This window comes from Heliangelus exortis, chromosome 3 (assembly GCF_036169615.1).
Source record: "Heliangelus exortis chromosome 3, bHelExo1.hap1, whole genome shotgun sequence".
NCBI lineage: Eukaryota > Metazoa > Chordata > Aves > Apodiformes > Trochilidae > Heliangelus > Heliangelus exortis.
In genome coordinates, this window is record NC_092424.1 from 103,333,718 (window position 1) to 103,354,089 (window position 20,372).

At 39.8% G+C, this 20,372-nt stretch overlaps 1 protein-coding gene across 1 annotated transcript; it reads left to right on the forward strand.

Moving 5' to 3' along the window:
• Positions 1–14,058: 14,058 nt before the first annotated feature.
• MSGN1 (mesogenin 1) lies at positions 14,059–14,583 on the forward strand. Its single transcript, XM_071742494.1, has one exon. It carries the CDS (start codon positions 14,059–14,061, stop codon positions 14,581–14,583), a length of 525 nt encoding a protein of 174 aa, XP_071598595.1.
• Positions 14,584–20,372: the final 5,789 nt, after the last annotated feature.

Consider the following 20,372-nt stretch of genomic DNA (forward strand, 5'->3'; position numbering starts at 1 on the left):
TATGTTCCTCTTTGGGCAGATGGAGAAAATTTATTTAGAGTCGGTTTTCCAAATGAGAAATGTATCATGGAAAGGAGCAAAAAATCCAGTATTGGAAACTTAAAGTTTTGAAGATGTTTTCTCTCTCTTCTGGAGACCCTTAACCACCAAGCTGATGTTGGGGGCTAGCTAAAAGAACAGAATTGCTAAGGGAGAGTAAGAGTAGCAGGTACCTGGGGACTCTAAATTGAGATAATCCTTATGCAGTGGTCAGTAGTGGAGAGATCAGACTTTATTTTGTGGAAAAATAGTTAATGGTTATGTATGATTCTTTTCCTTGCTGATTTTGAACACAAAGTTGGAATCAAGATTTTGAATTTTCATTGTTAGAAATGCAAATACTGTGTGAATGACCTCACTTATGGTCACTCCCAATGTATGGGAATGTGCTCTTTTGTTGGAGGGATCATAAAATTTCACCCATAATGTGTGAGTTTCTGTGTTTTAGGGTTTTGTTTAGGGGGCAAAACAAGTTTTGAAGGTTTTTTTGTTTTCCAAATCTGGCTGGGATGACTTCTGTTAATGGATGATTCTCTGAAGGTAAGATACTATGCCAGATTCATGTTTTTGCAGATGATGGAATCCTGAAATTAAATTTCAATATAAGCCATTAAGAACTGCAGAAGGGGGGGAGGAAATGCACAAAATTGAGATGCATTGCAAATGAAAAAAAAAGAATTCTGCTCTTCATTCTTGAACAATAGTTATAAAGCCAGATTAATTTATAGGGATATCATAAACATAAGTGCAAGTTTTCTGTCACTACTTTAGAAGCAGCAATAAATGTAAGAACAACTGTATAGAATGCCTGCTCTCAGTTCAGTATTGCAAAGCTGCTCATTGCAGTAAAAAACCACAACATTTATCATTGAGGATGACTGTGGCTTGAATTAAACTTGTGATTTGTTAAAGAAAGGAAACCAATTTTTTGTTTTTCTGTAACTTACTTGATAAAAGGATTAGGGAATATTTTTCTTTGGAAATGTTTTCACTGTGCCAAAGCTGGCTACTTTGCAGCCTCTAATATGTGTTTAAATGTTTAAATAAATTGTCTAAAGCAGCTGACTTCCTTCTGCAGAAGGAATTATATTGTATAACATTATATTGTATTCCTACAATATTATGTTAAGCTTGTTGTAAGTAAAAATAAATGTGATGCAGCAGCCCAATGAGCCTGAATGTATTTGCATTTGTCATCTGTCTTGGTCAGGCTCTATCAGGGTGCTTCATCTAAAGTAATGAAATTATACCAGCTGTGGGCATGGGGCAAATAAAGGATACATCATTATTTAAGTACATTTCTGGAAGCTTTTCTGCAGAACTACTCTACCAGTCCAAGTACTTTTCATGGTCTGTTATTCCTGATGTCAGCATCCCTCTTGCTTGAAAATGATTACTGCAGGGAGATAGAGTAAATCCATAGGTTTTGTCTTAATGATATTTATATGGCTATTTTCCCATTTATAAACAGTATTAAGCATCTGCTTATGTGGACATTTATCTAGCATAGCTTAACAAAGGGAAACATTTATTTGGCATGCATTATGGTTGTAACTATTTCAGGTCTGTGAGAAATCAGCCACAAAAGAAAATAAATTTGGTTTACATGGGCTCCATATGTTGAGAATTATGAAAAATAAAAAAGAAAACTTACCCCTCACTTTCTATGTATCTCACTATCAAGGTACAAGTGCTTTTACTTTTTTCAATGAAAGATACTACTGAAACACTGAGAACATATGTTAACATGCTTAACCAAAGGAAAAATATATTTTAATTGCATTTACAAATTTCTACTCTAGTAAAATTGATGAACCCAATAAATCTTGCTAGTTCACAGAGAAATTTCCTAATTTGAGAAGGGGATTATTTAACTTTGAGGCCTTGCACAGGCTTGGCTTTGTGCAATAAAGTTACTTGGAAATGTAGTGGTGGAAGAGACTAATAGCAGCTGTTACTTGAGACAAGATAAAGTCTTTTCATGTCTAAAAAGGTGTCAAACCCTGCCATATTATATCAGCAGATAAAAGGGAACTGGGGTTAGAATATTATTGAGAGTTGTTACAAACCTAAGTGCTACTGACAAAACAGTAAACTCTGTGCTAGATTTAGCACTTTTTCCTTCAGGAAACAAAACACTTTTAAGTTTTTCAAGAAAACAAAATTACAGTGGGTGACAGAATCACTCTTTGCACAGTTCTCTTGCTCAAGTATCCTACATTGTAGCTACTATCAGTACTGAATTTATTTTAACTTAATAAGATTAATCAGGTATCAAACTTTAAAAATCCTTTAAACTTAAGAAATCTCCATTCCTCACCCGAGTTTTCCTTTGCAGGGCTGGAGAGATTTTGTAACAAAGGCAGCACAGCTGCTAAAAGGGACACAACTTTTAAAATCTGCTCTGTGGAAACACCAATCTATACTAAAATACCAGGTGAATACTTAAAGTGAAGTGGATACCTGACTAAAAATGGTTGTTAGTGTGCAAATTGTAATAACTCATAGGGTATGTTATTCTGTTTTTCTGCTTTATGAATCTTCTTTTTGCCAAAACCATAAGAAAACACTATATTGATCACATTTAAGAGTTTTTCAGATAAAATGTAGAAAGAAAACAGGGTTCACAATGACATTTGCCATTTTGTGTGGATAGAGGTTTTGAGCTGCAAAGGCTGAGTTTGATTGTGTTTTAAAAACCCCTTACCCATCACTATTCATGTTGCTCTGGTGTTAATGGTTTGGAAGATGGGCTTGAAGGATATTCCACAATAATTAACTTGGTTTTTGTATAGCAGCCTCACAGATTTTGTAAATTTTTAAAGAGCCACTAGTCCTTAACTTGTTCTGTTATCTGTAGCCCACCACTGAGGTCTTACAGAGACAACATTTCCTCTCCCCTCACTGATAACCTGAAGATTATAACTGTAAAATGGGCATGTGGCTCTGGCACTGAAATTTGAATTTGTACACAGTACTGAAAAATTCCTTCAAGAAAGTTATATTCCTTCCAATAACAGTTGTGGTACCGTATTTATCATGTGAGATACCAGCAACTTAAGAAGTGGGTTTTTTTATTTTTCTTAATAAAAAAAAGAAAACATTTTATGCTGTGATGCCAAGAGTTAGAGATATAGAAAAAATTACTCTCAACAATCATGAACACTTTCCAACTGCCAGGTCACTCTCGCCACTGATTCCCAAGACTTGGAACTTCTTTGACATGGCAGTGAATAGGGAAAAGGCCTTAAAGCTCTTTCTCCTGGCATGACATCCATGTAGGTATCTAACCTTGCATAGCCTCTTCTATGTTACTTGCCCCAAGGGAAAAAACCCTGGTTTGTGTATTGATCATCTCATTCAGAATATAACACAAGTAGGTGACTGGAGGAGTGAATGTTTTGGAGGGGGAATATATAAAAACTTGGATAAACAGAAGGGCCAGTGTGGTACAAAGTGTCCCTGCTGCAGCTAAAATTTCCTGACACAGATGTTGTGAGGAGTCTCACCAGACCCAGCCAAGGACGTTATCTCCCCTTCTGAGGATGCTGAGCTCAGGGTCCCCAGTGAGCTCCTCTCAAACAACCCCTGGTCCATCCTGACTGACACCTTTCTGATTAAGACAGATCCTCTTAGAAAGATCTCATTAAAGCTCACCTAACCAAACCTCTGCAGTTCCTTGTTTTACAAAGCAGAGTGCTAGGTTTTCCCCTTAAAAATAAAGATTAAGTATAGTGCTGAGAAGTTTTGTTTTTCTTTAACTCTTGCTCTGCTAGTTAATTAGATCAATCAAATACTCTGCTACAGTAAACTATAAAAAACCAAGATATTGTGCCTTTTAAGAAAGTCATTAAGTTTTCAGAATAATGACAGGCTAAAATAAGGATGTGTATGGTATCTGTATAGAGAACGTACAGTTTAAGAAGTGCAAATAAAAAAATTCCCCTAAGTGTATTTGAAAGAAACCACTTGATAATTGTTAGTACATAAATCACAGTAGTTCATAGTTTGGTAATTAAAAAGAATGACTTATGTAATGTTTTAATAACCTCTCGCCATAGATCTCAGTTTAAAATTAATAGCAACATTATGTGATCACCTACTTTATTTATGGATCGTTTGAAGAATTTGTTATGCAGTTATTCTGATTAGTGGGTTATTGGACCATTAGCCAAATAAATCTAAAGGTAATAAAACTCAGGGGAAGATAAATGGCTTTCTTTTTCTTGTTCTTTTCAGGCAATTGAGGCTAATTTAAGCCTTTCACAGAATGGTGATAATGAAGGATTTGTTCTCAGCAGCGTTATGTCAGGTGATTTGCATTTGAAAGTTTGACACATTTATAGGCCTTTGATCTTTTCCTTTGCCCCAGGCCAGACACCTACATGCACTTTTTACCAGGTGGAAGATCTAGGAGCAAAACCAGCTAGGAGAGTCACGCTGAGGATGTACAATTAGAAAATAATTATACAATTTGTGTCCAAGAGAACGTCCTCGTGGAAGATTTTAAAGGGACACAGACTCTGATGTAGATCTCACTGGGCTGCAAAGATTGTCTTCTGTAGCTCTGAATTTACTGTTGAAATGGAGCTTCTCAGTATAGAACACTTGAAGAATTTTGGCACCAAGCAAACTCGAGTAAAGACTGTGACAGCCATGGAGCCATTTCTTAAGTATTATTTAAAATTTTGCTTTGTTATTTTAAAATAATAATAATAATTTTTAAAAATATCTCTTGACAGGAAAGCAATCTTTGAGCTGGAAAGGAAAACTCTTAAAAAACGGGATTACTGGCACCATGAGCATATGGTAGTGAAATCAGGAATGTTAACCTAGGATATATAAAGGATGTACTTACCATTTACTATTTCACCCCACAGGAAGTAGGAAGTCACAGGATTCAGGAGGAAAATAGATGAATATTTGAAATAGGACTTCTGTATCCCTCATGATTCTCTAAAATTTCATATAAACAACTGAATTATCTCCTGGATCATAAAGGTCAAATCCAGATCTGTGAGCCAGGGCCTCATTTCACTCTCATCTCAGACTTGATTCCTAAGGTAGGCTGGGCTCACATTTTCAAAATTGCATGAGCAAATGGTATTTCTCCAAAACTGAGCTTTTTTCTCCCAAAGAAGACAAGGCTTGCTAGGTTCTATGGAGGAGGACAACCTGTCTGATCTTGGGAAACCTCCAAGGGTGGGGGTGTCTGGCCAAATACCTGGCTTCAGACTGTGTGTTGTGTCTGGGAGGATACAGCTCCCCACCCAGAATCCCCAGTCTTTTTGAAGCTGTATAATGAGCATTGATTACCCATTGTCTGAAGTACACTGAAAGTAACAGACTGTGTAAATGTTAGCTTACTTTAGATGCATCTTAATAAGGAATCCCCAGTAGCCCTTTTGAGCTTTTTTTTTTTCCTTTTTCCTCCTCTTGCCTTTAAAAGTTGCTCCTGCAATCTAAGAGTTAACTTCATGCTGAATGTACTTGAAAATTCAGTTACTGGTACGTTTTGTTCTTCAAAAGAGAGCACTATCCAGCTGAGCTACTTTGCTTTCAACTCCTCACAGAATGTCAAATATCAGATAAGAGCAAGAGGCTGATGAAAGTGCATCCCAGCCTGACAGGGCAGGTCAATGTCAGGGAAATTTGTTTCCTTTTTTTTTTTTTTTTTGTTCTGCAACCCATTTGCCAATATTTACTTTAGAAAAACTGCTTCTCTGGGGCTCAGCTGGTTTAAAAGCTTTGTGCTGACCACTGTACTAGGCATGATAGAGAAGATCTCTGCAGAGAGGTAATACCTCCCCCAGCACAGCCTGTATCTGAGGCAGGGAGAGATCTAGGGGGCAGGAGCAGAAAATGGGGGGAGCTCTGTGATTGTGCAGGTCAGCAGCAGAGCTAAGAACAGGACAATTGTGACCTAATTTTCCATGTGGTTGTTCTGCCTCTCCAGGGAATGCTTTACTGTTCTCCCATGTTTGCAGCAAACTGGACCCTAAGAGAGCAGAATTTATCCAGGACCAGCTGCCCTCAGGATTTGCATTCCTGCTGTTGTAAGACCTACCTGCTTATTCATGCACACACCAACTTTACAGATCCCAATTACCATTAACTAAGCAGGAACTCAGGGTGCAACCCAGATGTCTGTGTTTCATCAGAGTAACAGGGGTGGCCAGCAGGACACAGTTAAAGACAGCTCTCAGAGTGAGGGCAGGTTAGGAGTTGGATAGCCTTTTCCCCACTAGTTCTACATTTCACCTCCTCTGTTTTATTTTCTCTTTGTTTGAATTAATAGATTTAGAAGCTTGACTTACTTGACCATACATAGGTTTTCCTGGTAGGAGTTTGCTTTTTTCGATCTCTCATCTGTTTCAAAAATAGAAATGAAAATAATGTAAGAGTTTTCTAAACAGTTGCCTGAAGTAAATGACTTCTTGCAGCTTTGTAAGTTAAACCAACTCCTTTCCCTAACTGCGTACTGTAACTATAACTACTGTTTGTACATTAACCTGTGCTTTGGACTTCCTGAAATGCCAGTTTCAAGTGGCTAATTAAATATTCCCCATTCCTAAGATTAAGTTTGTTTGTGTAACTGAACAGGTAAGTAAAGACATGATTTAAATGGGCAGGGGAAAAAGGTGTCATGTCAGTATCAAGAAGCATCAAAAAGAATGAGGAAAAGATTGAAAGCAAATAGATGAAAGTTTAAAAGCTTAAAAAAAGAGAGAGATAGAGAAAATAGTAAGAGAAATAATGTTTAGCTATAAGATAGAAGTAGAAAACTTGAGGTGGAAAATAAAGCTGATAATGAGGAAAAGAAAGGGAGCAGGGTCTTCACCGGTAGAGAATAGTCTCCCTTTGTCACTCAAACACAACTGTCCAAAAATCTAATCAGGCAGGAAAAATATCACAGTGGGAAACTTATAATGCATTACTGAAAGGTCAAAGGCTTGTAAGACTCAGAACTTGACATGTTTGTTGCCTCTCTTCCACTGTGAACTTCTGCAAAGAGTTTGGTTGCTGTTTTTTTGCTCTCTCAGCAGGCAGTTGCAGGCAGCAGTCACCCCTGAGCCTTCTCATCTCCGGACAGGACAGAGCCACCCCTCTGGACCCCATTTGCTGTGTTCACCATCTCCCTGGCCAGCTTGGTGACCCTTTGCTGGACTTTCTCCAGTCTGTCAGCACATGGGGTTCCCAAGGTCTTCTGCTGCCTCCTGGTCAGTCCCTCTGAGCCTGTGATGCTGCGTGGGGTTATCTCACCCAGAACAGGGCTGTGAAAACTTGCTGTATGTGCAAAGTTTACCTATAAAAATGGGAATGAGTTTACCCAATGTATTCATGGGAGTTTAATATGTTAGGCAATATTCATGCTAATGTTCAGAGCAAATGAAAAAAAAACAAACAACAATTCAAATTTAATATGCCATTCATGTTCATCAGTAGACTGACAGGCTTGGGTTTTGTTTTGTTTTGCCTTTCTTTTTGTGGGACTGAACATGATTAAAATTAAGATTTAGCAGCTTCCCAAGAAATTTATGATTGCAGTTTAAAATCAGTGGTCCTCATGTGGCATGCTTTTCAAAGGTGGCTTGAAGAGGTACACAGAGTTTTATTTCAGAATGTGAAATATGTAATAGATAAATAAAACTTGTAATCTAACACTTGCATGTTGTCTCTTACCCAGACCATTGATCCATTTTATAATTATTACACTGAACTGCAGGCCATGCCCAGAGCATAACTTCATTTAGCACAGAGATGAAACACGGTTTCTATTAGCACTGCATAGCAATTCTGCATATCAGTGCTAGGACATGGGGGAGGGAGAAAAGAGCAGATACTGATCAGGAGGTTCAGTGAAGGAAAAGGAACAACCTGATCTGAAATGTAATCTCAGCAATTGAAAAATAGCTCCTTCCACAAACACCCAGCTTCAGCTCTGCAACTCGACTAGAAATAGCTCAGCATAACTGAGCTTTTAATGCAATTTTCCTGGTTATTGGAATTTCTTGTGGGCTTTATCTAATTTTCACAAATTCGTCGTGATGCAAAATGAACCATTTAGAGTACAGGGCATGGAAGCCCATTGTAGTGGCAGGGAGGCAAGAGTACAAACCTTGAACTTCCTCTAGGACCGTTAGGTGCTGTCCCATTTTTTTAAGAAGCCCTGTGAAACCACTATCACACATAGCAAAGGCAATCATAAAGCTGTTCATGGGAAGAGTAATAGAAACACTCGAAGGTAAACTATATTGTAATTTTTACTTTATTAAATTCTAATGTCTGTTTTTGGGTAGAAAGGAGGCATTGCTGATGATTTGAATCCCTGCATCTCTCCCATGAAAACCTGCAGTACATCATCTTCATTACTGCAGACAAAATTTTTTGAAACCAAATGTAATAGCTGATACAATGAAGCTGCAATAAATGATAGGGGAGTTCTACTGAACCAGCTTCTATTATTTTAATTATATCTGTTACTCTTAATTTTCTGAGCAAAATAAATCTTGTTAGATTCCCATTCCTCCCCCAGCTATGCCCTTTACTTCTGGCAGAAGGAGCCAGTAGACATTAAAGACCAACCACATAGCTGAGCCTCCTTTCAACTTCTGTTAACAGGGGTATTAAAAAGACATTCCTAAATATCAGCTGAAAACCACTAGGTAATAAACTCCCTACTTAAAAGGTGGGTAGGTGTAAATTCCACACATAGGCCTTTTCATCTGGAAGGCCAGTTGCTTGGAGATCAGATGTTTTAAATTAATTGTGGAGCTGATGTCACTTGTCAGCCAATGGAGACTGCCACTATTTGGAGGATCAAATACTTACATTTGAGGATGTAAAGCAAACATGGGTCCTGATCCTGCCAGGACAATGCCAGAGAAATGCCTGTCACTATGCAAAGCCTTGGGGAAATCAATTAGACTTGGTTATTTCTCCTCCATGAGCAGGCTCTTAGTTTAACAGTTTGGAGTTGTGCCCTTGAGAACATTAAAGTGTTCAAATGCTTAAGGTAGGATTTTTAACAGCACTAAAACTGGCCTATTCTGGTCTTACAATAAAAAAATAGCAATGATTTTTCATGTAGTAGACACAGATTTGTTTGACTAAAGGTGGTAATAACAATTAGAAATAAAATTTACACATGGTTTTCATTGATTATGGTATGGGTTGTGGGCTTCCTTTCACAGGGTTGGACTCAGGATTGGTCCTGGTTCTCTTACTGCCTTCTTTCCCACTGGGAATTTTAGCTGGCTGTTCATTAATATTCTTTGGCATATTGACCTCCAAAAGAAAAAAATCTGTAAATGTTGACCAGGTTGCTTACCTAGAAGTTTTTCTTTTTCTTCTTTACTTCCACTGAGGTTGGATCCATATTAAATTATCTTCCACAAGTAGAGAAAAAACGCTGCTACGTCTACCCATTTTTTTTAAAAAAATGCATCTACCCAAACTAAAGGAAAGCCTGGAAAGGAGAGAATCAGTGTCTGGTGCCTGATGTGACTTTGGATAACAAATGTTGTGGATCCTTTCCTTCCTTTATTGCCAGCTTGGGCATAAACTGAGGTGTCCAACACTGTTCTTCAGAAGTGTTGAACACCTGCTGCGTCTGCTGTAGCCAGTGAGCCCTGCAGCTGCTCACCCCAGGTTTTATATGTGGGCGATTGATTCCTTGTCCACACCTCAGTAAAGCAGGAGGGAAACAGCCACCCCCACAGGGAGTGGCAGCAGAACAGCCAACACTTAGGAAACCTCCTGTTAAATAAGAAATTAAGTGACTTTAAGAGCTTTTGGGAGATAGGTATTTTTTCATGGTACAAGCAGCAGAAGAGGCTTTATCGTCTAAGTTCTCCACAAGAATATTAGTATGAGCTGCTTCTTTTCAATAAAATAAGACTGGACTCATGTCCTAATTGCTATTTAGGAGGCTGGGTGTTGTGGGATTAGTATTGTTGAAACACATTTATCCATGTTTAGCCAGTTTTAGATTGCATTCTTCCCATGTGATATGATTTTTTCCTTGTTGCTACACGTCTTTTTCTCCTACCAAACACACAGCTTGATGAAAATCACAGAATCACAGAATCAGCCAGGTTGGAAACGACCTCTGAGATCATCAAGTCCAACCCTTACCTACTGTGGTTACCAGACCATGGCACTAAGTGCCACATTCAGCCTCTTTTTAAAAACCTCCAGGGATGCAGAATCCACCACCTCCCTGGGCAGCCCATTCCAATGTCTGATCACTCTCTCTGCAAAGAATTTCTTCCTAATATCTAACCTAAACCTTCCCTAACAGAGCTTAAGTCCATGCCCTCTTGTCTTACTGGGAGCTACTTGGGAGAAGACCCCAGCCCCCCTCGACTCCGTCAACCCTTCCTCACAAGACTTGAGCTGGATCCCTTCACAGCCTCCTTGCTCTAACATAGATGATAAAAAAAAATAGTAGTCATTAAATAACTACAGAAAAAATGCATTTATGCACTCAAGTATAATACTAAAGTATGATAGTGATTATCTAGACAACTTCTTTTAAATTTAAAACTTGAAAAGCCCTAAAAATATTTTATTCCATGTCTCTTTCTTTATATAAAATTTTTTTTGCTCATTCCACGTATCTGTGCTTATCTATGCTTCTGTTCCCTTTTGTAACTCAGAAATATGAGCTGGGAACCTTTCACTTTAAAGGAGATGACGACTGAGATTTTAGCCTTTGTATTGCAGAATAAATTACTGAAACGAAAATCAGAACCATCAGTCAAGCAGAAAACACCTTGTCATTTTTTAAGTGTCAGTTCATCTTTTGTTGGTGTTAGCCTCATATCTCACTGGTCTTCAATGTTTTGACATTACTGACACACAGAAAGGGAAATCCCAAAATCTGAGAGAGGTAGAGTAAAACAAATATTGCAAGCAGATTTATAGGAAGCAGACTTTCTAGGAAGGTGCCATCTGAAGTACTAGATTTTCTTCGCTCTTTAGTGAGACAGCATCAGTCATAGTGTGTAGGAAAACAAACCAGGCTGTTGCCATGCCTTCCTCTGTAAAGTACTTTTTAAGGCCCTGTTATAAAACAGCACTATGAACTGATCTACCATCTCCAGTAATTTTTGCCTGTTTTAAGTGTCCCTACATAGTGAGATAATTTCCTGAAGTTTCTTATACTTGCCACTGGAAACATAGTGCTATCCAAATCTAATCCAAGAACAGCTACAAACCATGGGACTATTGCTAAGTCTATTGATGTTTCATACAATTGGAGAAGCTGCCCACAGACTCCAATATCCTGACTTGGCTGCACAAAATGTTTACCCCTGTGATACAAGAAAAGATACAGCTGTTGTTATAATTTACATTCCTCTTCCCTGCCTAATCTCATCTGAATACCTAAATGTAAGAACACAGAGATTAAATCTGACTGTATTCACCTGTCATTTACAGTAATGGCATCTTGGACACACACAAAATCTTGTCCCCCCTAGTGTCTGAGCAACACTTTCTTGATTTACCCACAGTTTAAGGTATAATTTAACTGGCAATGTGCATTGTTTATAGTCTGCAAACAAGTGACTTGTTCAATTTTTCACTTCTGTATTTGACTGCATTCAATTAAAATTTGATTCCAAAATCAAAACTGCTAAGCAGTTTTTATATACATGCTCAATATGCATTTTTAATGCATTTATATTATCAACACACATAATATTTATATTATCAATAACACATTTGCACGCTCTTTTTGTTGGCACATACTGAGAGAAATTCCTCTTCTTCCACCTCACCCCTTCCCCCCCCCCGACTTCTGTCCATTTGTAGACTTTTGTGTTTACTAAAATAGGGAGACAGAAAATAAGAGCAGAGGACATGTCAAATGGAAGACACCATAAACACAAACATGGGCAGGAAAAGAGAAAAAGAGTGGGAGCAAGATTTAAACTAGGCCAAAAATGAGTCCCCTGTTTGTGCTAAATTAGACCTCATGTCCAACTTGTAGCCTTGGGACCATTGCCTTTGTGTTCAGCTAAACTCAATCAGTTCACTGCGGTCACAGAAAATACCTGTCATTCATCTTGTCTTAATTTGTTGCAGGGATTTGGGATGCTTAGGACTGTTTCAGCTCATTTTCCTTAAAAAATGTGTGGAACAGAGCTCAGAATATGATCAGGTAACCATAACACCCACAGCAACCCCATAGCTCCTCCTGTGGGGGCTGTGCCCTTAGTTTCTGTGTTGGGTAGATACAACCATGGTCAAATTGGTCCCAAGCTGAGTTGAAATGCAAAAACCTTTCACCTTTTGCTCTTATTCAACCTCAGCATAAAATCAGTATGTTTCCCACAAGCTGCTTCCCACTATTTTGATCCCAAACTCAAAACCCCCAAAACCAAAAAAACCAAAACCAAAAAACAACAACAAAAAAACCCCCCAAACAAACAAACAAAAAAACCCAAACTACAAAAGCCTTCCTAGTTACTATGCTGAGTATTGGATTGATTTGTTTTGAGTCATTGTAGTGAGAGTTTCACAATCAGAAAAAAAATGGTATATTCCAGAAATCCTCAGCATGCTGTGGCTATGTGACACTCAGAGCCATTTCCCCCTTTCTTTCAGTCAATAATGGTGCACATACAGGTTATTACACAGTAGGAATCTCTACAATAGATCCTATTTTTCTTTTTCCTCCAGACTGGGATCTCTTTCTCCTTTTCATTATGTATTGCATTTTGGTTCCCTTAAGGGCTGATACAAAGTAAAGGCTGGCAGCAGAGCTGCTCACTAGAGCTGCAGAGTTCAGTAGTTTTGGAGAGTTTTCCTGGATCTCCTAATGATTTGCTGGGTGATTTTGGGCAAGGTACTCCTTGCTTCTGCTTATCCATTTCCCCACAGTAATAGAGATCATTAATCATCACTGTGAGCTGTTCTGAAGCCTAGAAATGAAAAGTGTTTGTTATTAACGAGATTATTAATCTATAGGATATGCATTTTCATTTGAATTGCCTAATATAACTTCACCACTGCATTGAGTTAGGGCTTGAAAATGATTTTTTTTTTTCCTTTTTTTTTTTGACAGAAGAATGGATTCCTAAACATAGAAAAGTTTACAGAAGTAGTTTCTAGTCTTTTGCACATGTTTGATCTGTACATTACTTTGGATTGTAAAATATTTGGGTCTCGGCCCAAAGTTTAAAGATTTTTCATTTTATTTCCTAGACACTTTAAAAGAAAGGTTTTTTGGTGTTGTTTTTTTGTTGTTTTTTTAAATAGGACTCTGTTTACAAGTATGTATTTCTTCTTAGAGCTCCCAGTCTGGATTTAAAATATAAATTTAACCTACAGACCGAAGGGAATGCACTGCTGTTCTTTCCTTTGTGTTGAAAACCAAAGTGATCCAGAGAGAAATTATATCTGATGAGAGAAGAAATCCACAGAACCATAACATGCACAAATCCAAGCAAATTACCTTTGACTTTCATGATTAAGATGCAGATAATGAGAAACTTCTTCAGCAACGGTCAGCACAGATCAAATCATCACTGCTGTAGCATCATCACCTACATACTCTTACACAGAAATTAGGTCTCCGTGCTTTAAATTGTGTTTGTTTTAGTAGTCATTATCTTTAAACTCTACATCTGTAAACTGTTTTGTAAAATTGTTAATTTTCTTTTTCCTCTCCTACCACTTATCCCCACAGCACAAAGTTACACGCAGATGCGCGGCCTTAATTGGTTTAGTTGCAAGAAGATAATCTTTTTTTCCTCCTTTCTCGCTGTTGCCTGTTAGCTTAAAGGCTTTTTAGCTGAAGGTTGATAATTATCATTGAGAAGAAGCCAGCACATCAGGAGTTCACTTTCCATCTTAGCACTTGTGGCGCTCCTTTGAACTCCTCTCGCCAAACCCACGTTTCCCACTCTGTCACTTTCCTCCCTCCATCATAAAAAGGTCTGGGCAGCCTGCAGCTCCAGCCTTTGCTGGCAGGCAGGGGACATTGCTTCTCCCGAGCGCTCCTCAAGCATGGACAAACTTCACGAGACGTTGATAAACATGGAAGACGCTTTGGGTTCAGAGCACTCTGCCTGCTTATCATCCTGGGACTGGAAAAGCACCGCCGGGGCTTTCGAGCTGCACCCCGTCTCATCTCCTCACAGCTTATCCCCGACACCTTCCTTCGAGTCGTACTCCTCGTCCCCTTGCCCGGTGGTGGCAGAGACCCCCTACGGGAGCAGCGGCGGCGGCGGTGGCAGCCTGGTGGGCTACAGCCTGGTGGACTTTCCCCCTGCCTACCTGCCCAGCCCTGGGCAAGCTCGGTTACCCAAGGGCACCAAGGTGAGGATGTCTGCCCAGCGCAGGAGGAAGGCCAGCGAGAGGGAGAAGCTGAGGATGAGGACCCTGGCCGACGCGCTCCACACGCTGCGCAACTACCTGCCCCCCGTCTACAGCCAGAGGGGACAGCCCCTCACCAAAATACAAACCCTGAAGTACACCATCAAGTACATCAGTGAACTGACGGAGCTACTCAACAGCGTCAAGCGCGCGTAGACCCCACCTGGAACACGCTCAGGGTCTATACAAACAAAAGAACAGCAAAGTTTCTTCCTCGCCAGACTACTGTGGCACGGGGTGCAAGAGGAGGATGGAGAGAGGAAGGGAGAGCAAGGGCCACCATTGTACATGGGACACGATGCTGGAAGGTGATGTAGGATTGCCTAAAAACTTGAGCTCCAGGTTGCTGAGACAGAAGTCTTGATTTTTTGTCTATTTTTTTTTTTTTTTTTTTTTTGTTAATAATAAGTTTCTGAGAAATATTAAAACCTAATTGATATGAAAGTAAAAACAAAAAACCAAAACCAAACCAACTTCTCTTCCTAGGATTTATGTATCACTGTTCTGACTGATCTGTTTAATAGGGACAACAGTAAATCCATAGGTTTCAATCTGATTTTAAAAAACTAAATGACAACAACATTGGAAGAATTTTAAGTGTATTGATTTGTAGGCACTTTAATGCTAGGATGAGGAAGAACATGTATAGTTAGTTCAAGTGTTTTCTATTTATCTATGTTTCCACTGTATCTTAAAAAAAAATTATCACGAACTAAGTAATAGTGAGAACAACTTTGCTCATATACAAATAAATATCAGTACCATAGTCTGTATCTTGTATTATATATGACTGATAGTTAAGTAAAATCTAACAATGACAGCTAAATATTGGAAATTAAATATAAACAATTTTTTATAGATAAATTGTTGATAAATCTTCATTAATATATACAGAAGTGTATATTATTTCTGTATTTAATGTATAAAAACTCCTTGCTTCAATGCCTGATAAATTATGGAATACCTTTTTAAATCAAATTGCTAGAACAAATAAGATCAGGCTGAGTTGTCTTCCTTCCCTCTGATGTGAAATAAATCAATTCAGGCACCAGAATGATGCAAAGTTTTATCCCCAAGGTGTACTGAAACCTATGAGGGTGTCAGTAACCATAATGCCTCCTTATTAAAAGCTGTTAGATCAGCCGTTTCCTACAGCTAGTAGCAATCTTGTAAACCACACACAGGAAACGCTCCAAAACACAAATTCGGACATAGTCTTCACCTTAAATATTCTGACTTTCATCTCACAGGTATCAAACAGGTCTCACCACAACACCAAAAACCACAGGATGCTTTATAGATCTTATTGCAGACTGATCCGTAAGGCTTAGCTGTGATGAGGCCATCAACACGCAGAGAGGAGAAAAACCCCTGGACTGAGTGGAGCTGCTGAAGGGAGAGTAACCCTTTCTGCACAGGGAGATGTAAGGTACAGAGAGAGCAGCAGCCAGGAGGCAGCAGGCTTGTCTCAGCAGGATGGATAGCTCAGCAGATGGTTTAGCTTTGTGGAGGAATCCTGTAACAGAGCACCTCAAATCTAAAACTTGGTTGCATCCTTCATGTTTTTTCTACTCTGCTTGCTTGAAACAACTGTCTTTGTTTATTTTTTTCTCAAAGGATCAGCTTAAGCTGACTCTGTACTCTTCTCATGTGGTACATGCACATTAGAGCATACAGTATTAAATCCATCAGTGTCTCCAAAAAAAACAGCTGCATTCAAATTTATGCAAGTAGCACTGTTGCTCAAGATGTAACCACATTCAAGCATATCCCATATGCTTATGCTTTGTTTTAACCCATTAGATTTCTCACAAGTTAAGGGTATAAGCAGAATATTTTTAAAGCCCTACAGATTTGTCAAACCAGAGAAAATTTTATAAACACATCAGATAGCAGTACTGATGTCAGCATGGCATTTCTGAGTAGAAGCCTATGCAGCTGATCCAGATTTAAGCCCATAGAGAGCCAGAGAGACAAGGTCAGTCTGGATTATATTTTGCAAGGGAGTGAAATTTCATATAGTCCATGGGATCTTGCACAGAACCATAAGTGAGATCTTGATCCCATGTCCTTTCTCAAAGACTGTCACCAACAGCTGGAAAGGGGTACCTGCTCACTAGCACTGACAAACCACCAGCAGGTGCACATAGCTAAGTAACATTGCATGCAGAAAGAGTGTCCCAGGAGAAGGTACTCTGCAGATTTGAGAAATCTCTCAGTGTCATCATTTCCCAGCACCTCATGTAAAATGAGAGGTGGACGTCCTAAATGTGCTGAGCTATAGCTTGTGAGGTGCCTGTAGAGTTCCTCAGTCTGCCAGCAGCCCAGGGTGGGGCAACATCTCTAAGTAACCCACAAAGGAAAGCCTTTGAGTTTTAGAAGGACAATTTAGTGCTTCTGTGCCAATGAACTAGACTCTGCCACCCATGCCTGTTCCCTAGCCACAGAATTCCAAGGGCTGCTGCCACTTCCTTGACATACTTTGAGTTCCAGCATGATGTAGTGTCCTGGTTTCAGCCAGGATAAAGGTATTTCTCTATCTTGTACTTTTGCTTTCAGCTAAGTCTCTTGTAAGTAGCTGCACTTACTGAAATTAACAGCAAGTTTCTCAGACAGTGTCTGCTTCTAGGACTGATAACACTTGATCTTTATAGTTACAGCCTGAGACTGGTGCGTAGAATCAAGGACACTGCTCAGTTCTGCGGAACATTTTGCCCTCCAGAAGGAGATAACGAGTAAAGAGGTCACACCTGAAACCCTCCTTTAGGGAGGAACAGACAAGATAGAGGGCCAAAATTGACCAGAGTATTCCATTCCATACATGTCATACTCAGTATAAATTTGAGAGATCAAAGATCAAACACCTTCCTGCTTCCCTTTCTTTGCCTGTCCTTGTTTGCTTCAGCATCCTGGGAGGATTCTGTCCATTCATTTGCCTGTGGTCCTGATCCATGCCAGCCTGAATCTGTGTGTTCCTGCCTCCAGCTCCCAGCTGCTGCTGATTCCAGGAGTCCAGCCTGGACTTTCCAAGGGCTGCCCTGCAGCCTCAGTGGGGATGTGAGAGTTACTGGGGGGAGGGGGGGAGGAACGTGGTATCAGTTTTCCTGTATATTTGTATATATTTAGTAATTTTTCCTATTTATCATTACTGTTTCAATAAAGTTGTGTAGTTTAGTTCCCAACCCATAAGTCTCTCTCTCTTATTGTCTCTCCTTTCTTTATCTGGGAGGGCAGGGGGATTAATAGAGAGCATCTGTCATTCAGTTTAATTGCTGGCCCAGTGTTAAACCGTGATATGTAGCTGTACCTAAGCCGATATTTGGGAATGGTCTCTGCTAAATCACTCCTCACGCTGTAATAGAATCAAAGCCCACATCCAAGGTGGGGTGAGTTTACTAGAATAGGTTGTACTCTTGCATTGTCTGTTCAATCCCCTTCAGGGGATTTCTCCTTTCACCTCCATGTGAGAGGGCTGGGGGGAAAGGTAACCAAGGCATACAAGTAGAAGGCAGAGGTAGGTTTGGTGTCTGCCTGTGAAACAGGATCCCTCCCCTCATAGAAAGAAAGGGACTCCTACTCTGCCTGACCACAGAACATCTCTCTATACCCCTTCCTCTGTAACTCTCTCTAGTCATAGGAATTTCATTGATCCAGAAGACGTAGACAGAATTGTATCTTTAATGGTACAAGTCCTGTAGCTACTAAATGGTGGATTGAGTAGCCCTCCCCTCCAAAAAAATTGAATGCAGTCAAGGTTTCTCCTCTTTTTTCTTTCCTTTACCCTCAGAAATTCAGGATATTTAATCAGTTTAAAAGAGACTAAGTATATCACCTATTCAAAGGAATGGTATCTGGCCCGCAGGACAGTACACAAATAAAAGCAATATTGAACTTGAACAACAATACCATAATAATCCAAAGAATAGAAAGAAAAAAAGTGGAAATTCACTCTGAAAAAGTTAGAAGTCACAGAAGTAGAAGACATCCTTCATGTACAACCATCTCTTAATGTGTTAAAGATCTAAAGGAAATAAAACTAAAGTACCAGCCCAGCAAACAGTGGAAATCCATGGCTGAGGAATTAAATTACATTCTGCTTAAAGGGTAGAGTTGTTTTAACATGCTAAAGAGAAAAATGCACAGGAGAGTGAACTGGGTTTAGTCACAGAGTGAAATTAGCTCTTCCGGATTCAAGATCTTCCCCTATTTCCAGGCTAATGAGGAATTTCAGTGAGATGCTAATACATAGCAGAACACATACATTAAATGAAATCACACTTCATGAGTCATACACTGGTTATGATGCTCAAAGAGCAGCAGATAAGATCTCACAGACTAAATACAATAAGTATGAAGAACAATTTCTGTACAAGGTCTTATAAACAAAGGTATTTTAAAAAAATCTCAGAAAAAGCCAGAAATCTGGCAGTTTGGTTGTTCAGACTCAGTTTACTGATGAGGTTATTGTACCATCCTGCTGCTCCCAGACAGTTTCTGTACATTATGAATAGAGACTTTTATTTGTTATCTCAAAGTACTCATTGAATCTATTTCAAAAACACAAGAAAAATAACCACACCACACCTTGCCTTGAGCCAGAAGGAAACAGCCTATGTGTGTGCCCTACCTACCCAAAGACACCAGACAGCACTGCAGCAAGGAAGACTAAAGGCAAGATAAAAGATGTAAGAGGCACCAATCAGTTGATCACCTGATTTCAAGTTCAGATGTACACCCTTGCCTCTATTCTCACTGAAGGGGAAACAAGTGTGATTAGAAATACAGTCCTTGAAGTTTCACAAGCCGGAGAAAATAAGGCCTTTTCCCCCCCTCACGGGCATTCTCATCCTTTTATTAGGGATGAAAAAGTGAGGGCAGACCATGAAATTGCATATTGTGGATTTTTAAAGTTAACTCTTTTGGTGTCATCAGCCAGGCAGTTGGTGCTGCTGGAGGGAGTTGCTGCTGCCAAGAGTGTGATAACTGGCTCTGGGTTTCTTCTTACACCTCAGAGACCAGAGCCTGTACTGGTAAAGTTGGAAGTACATGATGCTGCTTTACCTAGCAAAAAGCACATCAATGGAAAGGAACAATCCCATTAGGTAGGGCATTTAGCTCAGGATTCAGGAGACTTGTACAGCTCTGCTCTCCTGGGCAGTTTCTCCACCTGAATTCAGCAGAGTGACAATTACTTTGCCCACTCTATAAAAGGATGTGGTAGTGTGGTAGTGTGCCTACCAGCAGCAGTAACACTCAGAGAAACACCTTGATGATGATAAAGAGGTCAAGTTCCCTGTTGGTAGGGAGAGCAAAGGACTTTGGAGTGAATATTCACCAGTGGTAAAAGGATCACACATGGACAGAGCTCCCCAAGCAAGCCCCAGAGCTCACCCCCACCTCCCAAAGCAGAGGGAAGCTGGGGGCTGGGGGCAGAGGGCTTTGAAATTCTGAGCTGAGGAGCACCATGTAGGTGCCAAGAGGTTTTATGGTTACACATTTGGGCTGCACATAGGTGTGCCTCCGGGGGGGGGGGGGGGAAGGAGGGAGAGCTTCAGCCAGTTCCTTGGGGGAGCTGCTTATCTGCTAAGCTGCCACAGCTCCACAGCCATCTACCTAGGGATGCCAGAGCCCATCCCTCCAGGTTTGCATGGCACTAGCTAAAAAAACCCCAACAAAACACACACACCAAAAAAAATCTCCCTAAACATTATACATATACCCCAGCTTTTAAGGAGTCTGTGTCTGACCCTTATTTCTCAACTTATTTGCTTTACAACCACAAAAGCTGTTGTTACATTTAACAGATGGGAGACTTGGCTTTGGAGATAAGCCCCTGCTCCCAATAATTGTAGCTTTTTTTTCCACAAGTTATATAAGTTGGGTCCATCTGAAACCTCGTGATCAAGCCCCTGACTTTTTGCTTCTTTACACAGAAACGTGAACCT